The sequence below is a fragment of the Lissotriton vulgaris genome, chromosome 4_1 (assembly GCF_964263255.1).
Source record: "Lissotriton vulgaris chromosome 4_1, aLisVul1.2, whole genome shotgun sequence".
Taxonomy (NCBI): Eukaryota; Metazoa; Chordata; class Amphibia; order Caudata; family Salamandridae; genus Lissotriton; species Lissotriton vulgaris.
Genome location: NC_141691.1, coordinates 1431520179 through 1431528938, shown reverse-complemented (window position 1 = coordinate 1431528938; position 8760 = coordinate 1431520179). Strand labels below are relative to the sequence as shown.

General features: G+C 50.4%; 1 protein-coding gene across 1 annotated transcript in view; it reads left to right on the top strand.

The window, feature by feature from the left end:
* The first annotated feature begins 1094 nt into the window (after window positions 1-1094).
* CDH2 (cadherin 2) overlaps window positions 1095-8760 on the top strand; it is a 321968-nt gene continuing 314302 nt past the window's right edge. Inside the window, exon 1 of the mRNA XM_086965671.1 lies at window positions 1095-1559. Coding sequence (XP_086821797.1) covers window positions 1467-1559 — 93 coding nt within the window. The 5' untranslated portion in view covers window positions 1095-1466. The remainder of the gene's footprint in view (window positions 1560-8760) is intronic.

Here is an 8760-nt window from a genome sequence, read left to right as displayed (position 1 = left end):
AAGTGGTGCAAACGCTTATGCTATGGGAGTGAGTGTAGGAGCAGTGCCACCCTTTGTTATATCTGTGTTTAAGTGCAGCTTCAGCCTGCGTGTATTGTGTGAATACCAATGTTCACAATAAGCGAGTGTTCTGTTGTAGTGGTAACCTGCATTTGATGTATGTGCGAAGGCAGTGTCAAGCGCCATGCTCAACTTGCCTAGGTGGTTGACAGTTTACATCTGGCATCTGTGAGGGCAGTGCTAACCTGTCATTACATCTGTAAGAGGCGTGCCAGTTCGTATGTTCTTTTTCAGGGCAGTTTCAGCCTTCTTGCTGTGAGGGTCTAGAGAAAGGGTAGGTCCACATGAGGGCAGTGGCAGCAGGCACACAGTATGGTTGGCACTGCTGGCCTACATACGCCATTAGTTCAACGGGCAGTGGCAGTATGACACTGGTCTGAGGGTAATCACGGCTTCCTGTATGTAAAGAGTCGAATAGTGGCGCAATAGGACAGAAGTGAAGGCAGTGGTAATCTGCATACTTTGTGGACAGCATGCATCAGCCTGAATATAGTGAGTGGCCACTGTAGGTCTTAAAAGTCGTGCGAGGGCGATTTCCCCAAGCATGTTGACTTACTTACTTAGGGATGGCCTGTATCCTTGCTGCGAGGGTCTGAGAGTGTGTATCAGCCTTAGTTGGTGTGTGTGAGGATACAATTTGCCAGGGTCGAACCCGCACGCTCGTTTCAGCAGGCTGGGTGTGGTGTGTGGGGACAGTCACTTGTCTTAGACGGCAGTATCCGCCTCCTTGGTGTGAGGGTCTGAGGGCGGTGCCGTGCCAACCTGCATGACACTGTGCAGGTTTTGTGAGGGAAGAGCCGCAGCACCCGTTTGTACGTCGCAAGGGCAGTGGCGGCTTTTACCCTGCGAGCTGGCTGCAGGGGCAGCTTGCATTTTATGTGTGAGGGTCGGCGAGGGCGGCGCGAAGCTCCCAGCCCCTCTGCTTGCCGTGTCTCCTCTTGTATTGTTCTCGGCGCTGATGGGGAGGGGAGGAGTGTAGAGTGCCTGGGAGACGGGAGGGGGAGGAGGAGGACAGGCACAGCCTGAGCGCACACACAGCCACCATGGGCTTACACTGACTGAGGCTCAGAGCAGCCAGCCGGAGGAGAGGAGCGCAGGAGCCAAGCACCGACAAGCGGATCCCAACCCGGCCAGGGGAGCACAGGCAGCCTCATCAACGAGAGGAGCGCAGCACACGCAGCACCGTTAGGAGCCGGCATCAGCAGACCAGGCACCGGCCGGCACCGGGAGCGCCAGGCAGGGAGGTGCGGGAGCGGGACTCGCTGCACCGGGAGCGCCTTTTTCAGCGGCAGCGGCTCTGCGGGCGGAGCAGGGGGCCCAGGACGCCGCATCATCACCGGACGGACTCTGCTGCTCACTGCAGCCGGATCATCGGGGGCTGGGAGGCCGCCCCGGAGCGGCGCATCATGTGCGGGGCAGCGCGGGGCTCCCCGCGGCGGAGGACACCGCTCATCCCCCGGGCTCTGCGGCTCTTGGCGGCCGCCCTTCTTTTGCAGCAGGTGAGGCACTGGGGCCACCGCAGGGCGCCCTCGAGGCGACCCGCCAGGAGGTATGGGCGGGAGGCAGCGTGGCGTCCTACTTGAGGGGGCTCTCACCCATCCCGGAACCCCTCGCGTCACCCCGCGCGCGCCTGCACCCGCCGTGACTGACTACGGGCGCGTGTCCGCCCGCTACGGAGCCTTTCTTATCCCTCCGGGGCTCTCGCGCCCTGAGGGGACCGTACCACCTGCGCCGAGCACGGGAGGGGGCGAGTGTGACCTAAACGGTTTATTGATGGTGCCCACGCTACACTTGCAGCCAATTCGTTGAAATGACTGTTGTTTCATAGAAGGGCCCCTGCCCTGTCACTGTACCAGGCTGCACCCCTCTGTCCAGAGCCGCTGCAGGTGCATGCGGGGCGCACGCCTTCCCTGGTAACGGTTACTGCGCCCTCTGGTGACTGGCCGCAAGGAGAAATCCGCTCTCCCGGAGACCCCACCCCCTCCGAACCAGCAGCACCCTGCATGAGGGGGATTGTATGCATGGATGCTGGGCTTTGGAAATCTTTTGCAAAATTGCTATATTTAGTACAATTCTAAATAGGGTTGATCGATTGGCGCTCACCCCGACCAGCAGCACGCCACCACCTCCCCGGCCAGTGACCTCAAATATTGGAGGGTCCCACGCTTCCTAGTCCCGCTTCCATACATCCCAGTGCGCCTTGATGTCTCGCGCTAGCGCCTCCTATTATTTAATTTGCCAGTTGGGAATGCCCTTTTGTATTACCTTGTAGTTTTCATTAGAACTCGTAGGTGTCGCCTGCTCTCGTGCGTGTCATCCTCTCCCACTGTAGGTGTAATGTCCCACCCCTGCCCTCGGTGCCATGTGCATGCCCCCTACAACCGGGTGTGCTGTTGCACGCCAAGAGCGCCCGCTCACGCATGGAGTTCGCGCCCATAACAGCTCGACGCCCTCTCCTGCCCTGGAACTGGGCTCCCTTTCTTGCAGGGTGCCGTGCTGCAGTGGGTGGCCCTGTGTCCGCATGGCCGCTCTGCGGACGTGCTGTGCGGGTCCTGGGCGCTGGACTACCCATAGCCCACACGCAGCCCGCTTCTCTGACGAAGGCGTGAATGCCGTGTACTACATGCGGATTTACTGTTTAAGTAACCGGGGTCGGTGCAGTGAAGCACAGACGGATTTGAGGGGTGTGCCATCTCTCACAGCGCCCTTCAGTCTGGGGCACGGAGTCCCACTCCCAGGTGCCCGCTCCCGGCCCCCTCTTGATGTGGAGCGGGGCCTGGTCCTTCCAACCGCTGCTGGCCGCCCGGCCCCTGTCCATGGTGTTTAAAGCTGCCGCAGCCTGGGATTATGCACAGACAGTTGCCGGTACAGCCTCAATCAGCCAGCACCGCAGAGCGAGCTCGTGCTGCGCCTATAACAACGCCCCACCGTTGCACCCACAGTGTGCACAAATGACCCCCTTTACACAACATCCAGTTAACTGCCCATAAGTAGGGGAAGAAAACACAATGCCCGAGTGTGGATCCAGAGCGCAGGGTGGACAGGCAGGTCTCTCCCAGCACAATGTGCCTGCTTAGAGTGTCTAACCTCCCTGCGATGCATTGCCTGTGAGGAGCGCGCAGTATTTAGCACCTGTGCTGAAGAGTCGTGCACTGTACTCCACTTTGGGACGAATACGTTTGCACGTTTACATACAGTGCCTCGATCAAAGGCGCATACGTGCACTGTCATATGCGCATACAATTCTGTCCACACACACCAGTCGCACAAATCTACAAAATATTATTTACGGAAAGCAAACAACCGCGAGCTCACGATCAAGAACAATTGTGCACACAACTGCGCACAAGCATACACCACGCAGTCACAAAAAACGGACATATGCACCGTTAATTATAAACACATACAATGACAAGTTGCAATCACATATCAAACACATTACATGCCAAACACAAACAACATGCATCCCCTAGTCACTGCCCAAGTAAGCACCACCATGGTCGCCACCTGCATTACATCTATTGTTTAGTGAAATGCACACTAATATGATTTTGATTATTGCTATGCAACTGTGCCTTGCTCTAATGTATTGCACGTTGGCACTCCCATCCTTCCCTCGCCCTTGGTGCTTTCACCTGCAGCACAGCTCCCCTTTGTGTTCAGGGAGTGGCGGAGATCAAGTTGAAGGGAGAGGGTGGGACAGAAACAAAAAACCCAGACATGCTGTTGCTGCTTTTCACAGTTTTTACACTTAGAGGATCCGTGCCAAGCCCTGTCGCTTTCATCCCCGTCCAATTAAATGTTCCTGAGACAATGTTGGCTATCTGGTGTGAACAGGAAATGGCCCTGGTGCCTGCTCATCAGCCAGCATCAGCGCTAGGACTAATGTTACGGTTCAAGAATCCAATTTCCCCTTGGATGGTTTGGGTACTTATTAAATCCGGCGAGATGTTTTTGATGTGCTGTAACAGATTGCACCTTCTACACAAAATCGATTGCTTTATTTATTTGCATCCCAGAGCAGGCTCTGTTTTTAGATTTCAGTTGAGTGTTTCTGGTGGGTGGAGCAAGCAGTACCAGGCTGCCATCCCACTGTGTGTTTTTTCAGATTTACATTTTGATGTTTTTTGTGCAGTGTACTGTGGCCCTTTCTTTCTCCGTCGGTGACACTCGTCCCAGCCAGCTTACGCCTTCCTTTGTGCACTGTGCAACAGGCACCTAGTTTGCCAACCTGGGCAACCTGGGTCTGAGCATTAGCCATGTATTTTTATTTATTTTATTTTATTTATTTAATTTGTATAGCGCGTTATAACCACCGGGGTCTCTAAGCGCTGATTGTCCAGATTACATAGTGGGGCTGTAGCAGTGATGGGTGGCCCTGCATGCTTCACCGCGGAACACCGATGGGTGGAGTATTGGTCGAATGCTTATTAAGAGCTGGTAGATCCTGAAAGGGTTAAATGCTGCCGCTGTGGTGTCCACGCCGATTTCAATGCACACACCTTAACTTTAGTGCATCACAAACCAGAGGGACATTGGAATGCATCGAATCTGTACATTCTGGTTCTATTCATTCTTCTCGCCTGTGAAGCCGTCACTGGGCCGACGCCGTTATTTACTCAATTGAAATGCTACTAATGCAAGTGAACTCGGACATGCTAAAAAAGGCAGTCGACGCGCAGCAGAAACCAGTCACTAGATTTAATGACCGCCTGGTTGAATATCAAGTATACAGTGGAGGTGTTAAAACATTGTTTTAGAATGCTTAGCAGTAATTCTACCAGCGAGCTTATTAACAGATGTGGGCACTGTTTATTGCCCCGTTTCTTCCCACATATGGACTTGCACCTCGTTTTATATGTTTTCCACAATTGTGTGTTTGTGTGCCAACTCTTATAGCACCTGCATTAAAGGGCCGCGCCTTATGCCAGCACGCGCGCCCAGCTGTTTCTTGCGAGGGCAGTCTGAAGAGGTTCATGATGCGTTCGTTTCTTCAGAGACGTGTACAACCTCTGAACCAGTGCTCAGTTTGAAGAGACGTCTCTCACAGCAATGCCATATAACTCAGAGCCTTCTATGTGTGAAGTAGTTTGTGATAGCGCGCACTTCAGCGGTAGCACAGTATCATTTGCTTTCTTCAGACACCAGCCGGTGACACCACCTGCTTCAGTGCGCCCACGCTCTTAGTTGCAAAGACAGACACACTTCTCGAGACCCAACGCAAGGGCACTGGATCGAGAACCTTCCCTCTAAATCATAACTCCTCTCGCTGCCACTGCAGAGTTGGGGGTCATTTCTAACTCGAGGAAACAAATTGATTGCTTTTCCTCCCCGCATTATTCTTTCTGCCTGTCCTGTCACCAGGTCATAATTTCTGCTCTTTAGAGGTAGTTGGCCGTATTACAGACTTCACCTACGTTGTTTGTTTGCCAGAGACAACGCTGCTGCTGGGGAAGGTAGACTGACATTTTGGAATATTGGCTGCGCATTTATCAATTATTGGCTTAGGAAATACCACAATGGACGGAATTAGAGCGCAGCCCAAACCGTGGGTACTTTGAAGTAATCTGTTTTCTTTTGAAAACAGATTTTGGTAGTGTGTGTTTTTTAACAGAGACTGGGCCTTTTACCTATCAGGCGTGAGTGGAGCTGTAGCAGAGGAGATGATATCAAAACACGTTTTAATCGACTGGCCAGGTGTTTTGAAATTCTTGGCCCAGACGACAGCGTTAATGCAGTCGTACCCCACACCTACCGCTCCAAGGGGCCAGTTACAGCTCTCAGTCACCTCGTATTTCCCTGTCTGACAAACATGGAATGTGTGCGAATGAACAGAGAAATGCCAGATTCCTTTCAGCTGAGCAGTTAATGTGGATCTGCAATATTTCTACAGACACTTCCCCTGGAAGGGGATAAAACTAAAAAAGGATATGGAAGGAGCCGTGGGCTGACTCCACTCACATAGCTGGCTTCTTGGTAGACTGATGGCACGTGATCAGGTGCAGTCCTATGTCAGCTGATTTAAGTAAAGCATCTCCTTGGCAGCATCCTGCTTCTTTTTATTTAACTTTAGTGTGTGCCTATACGCTAATGAGACACACTAAGTACTTTCCCAGGCTGATTTCCATTTCGTTCAGCATGTTCATGTCTGAAACAAGGACATACATTTATTTTACCTCCTGGTTTAATTGTCTGTTCAGAAGCCTTTATTAACCCACTATTTTGAAATTCAAAGATGGCACTTTCTTGGTGTCTGACTTGGGAAGCATGTCACCCCTCTTAAAGTTCCTATGCACAAGCCTTTTCTTAGCATGACCAACAGGGAGGTCCTACAATCTGCATTCACATGTGTGAAACTAGTGGAGCAAACAGCCAAGGTCGTGGGACTAGGCCACACAGTTCTTTCCAGGGCACGAGGACATCTAGAGGTTGTTGTAAATCTCATTGCGAGACCCTGCAGATGGCTTCAACGCATACAAACTGCATGGTTCAACCCATTGGCGCTCATTGGGTTCTTTCCTGCTCTGAACGCACCCCTCAATAAGAACCTCTACTTGAGCGGGCAGGCAGAAAACAAAAAATAAGCAATAACCATAGTCAATCTGAAATATTTAGGATCTCATTTGTCCATTTCAGTCCTCTGATCTTCCACTCTTTCATCCCTGCCAGTGCAGGAGGCATGATGGGAATGTACCTCTGTATCATCCCTGCCACTCTAGGAGGTGTGATGGGAATTGTAGTCTCTCAGTTGTGAAAGATCTGATTACTATGTTAACCCACCAGTATACCAGGCATTTCCTGTGATCCAGTAAGACAAAATGCTTTCCTTCTTGCTATACTTTCAATTAAAACATATTTTTAGCTGTTCACAGCTTCCCTATCTAAAAGGGATTTACTCAAATGTATGACATATTGATATAGGGTTAGTTATTTTATTTTTATTATACAAATTAAAAGTGGCTGAACTGTGAGCAAACACATCTCAACCAGTGGAGAATTGCTATAAAAAACCTCTACAAAGTAAATGCTTAAATAAATATAAAATGTACAAGGTAGCTTAAACCTGCTCTTTGATCCAATACGAAATAAAATATAAGTGTACAAGGTAGCCTAACCCTGCTCTATGATCACCAATAGCGCTGATTTTTACAGAAACCAGTGACACTTTTGCCATTGGGCCCCTTTAGCTCAGAGCTAGTTGCACTTTTTAAATTTAATTAACATTTTGATTTGTGTGGCATGCGTTTCTGCAGTGGTGGTGGGCAAGGGTTGCCAGTGCAGGTTGCTGCTAGGTTCAACAACAGGATTGCTGGTGTGTATCCGTCTGTTACTCTGAGTCAACAGTCTGCTCCCAGAGCTTGGCGGTGGGAGTGGCATACAAACAGCATCCTTAGGCACTATTCATAAAAGAGAGTGCCTTGGAGAACAAACAATTAAATAATGTATACAGGGAGAACACACGCAGAACCCCCAAGACTGCAATCCACCCTGGAGGATTCTTTGCGTCTTTGTCACCACAGTGACTGGTGCATCTGCGACACTGCAGCTGTATTTAAGAAGATGAGCTCACAAAAAGCCATACCAACGGATCTCTTGCATGCAGCGTAAGCTCAGCTGTTCGCACTGGTTCCGGATTTTCAATCTTGGCAGGGCGAATTAGCAATAGGCATTGAGGATCACTTGAAAGAAATTCAGAATTGAGCAGAGGTGCATAGGGCGTGTCCTGCCCCAAAGGATGCCAGCAGCCCTGCAAGCCAGCAAGAATGCGCTGCTCTCAGCTACAACCGGTGAAGTCCCAGTGACTCAGTGGTCGCCGCATGAGGAAGGATTAGTAAATACCAGGATTCAATACTAGAAACCAAGCCCGGATCACGAAAGCCACAAATCTGGTGTGACTCAGGACTCAGTCAGGAAATGGGACAAAAGAGCGGAATTTGCTACTGTGGGGTTAGTTGCAACATGGCCTACAAAGACAAGCTTTCAAGCCCAGCATGAGATTTTGGCCACTATAATGACACAGTCCTGGAAGAAGATATTGTTTGGAAACTGCGGGTACTCATGAGAACGCTTGTACTAACTAAAGGGGATGGTCATTCAGGAGCCTCTCATACCACACTCTCCCTACTTCATGCGTGCAAAAGAGACCCTGCTGACGACAGGGGTGTTACAGGCTGTTACTTAACCCATGCTGCCACATGTGGGCCATGTGCATCCATCTGCTGCACATATTGGAACGATCTGCGAGACAACATCTTTGTGCTTAGTACTCATTTCGTGCTACTTCTCAACATTTTCTATATTTCAGCTTAACATGTTGCTTAGGTAGTTTACTGGGGCTCAGCAATAAATTGTTCATGTGGAGAGTGGACTTCGGATTTATTAACAGCCCAATGTGCCCTAAGAAGGGTCCATTCGTGTTTTCCCTAGTAAGTTCCGAGGGCATCCACGGCAGGATTTTTTTTGATGTGCTGCTTCGTGTATTGTTCTTTGTAGCTGCATTGACATGCAGCCCTGCAAGTGGGTTTTCCAACAGTACTGGGTTTCTTCCATGTTCTTAGTTTTCCACTTCCTTGTAGCATTTGGTTTTGAACAGAATCCACTGTTGTGGGCCACAGTCAGCATAGCGACGTACGGTACGGCATGACAAGATGCTAATAAAATCAATTGTGAAAATTGTTGGACCACAGTTGCTGTTGATAT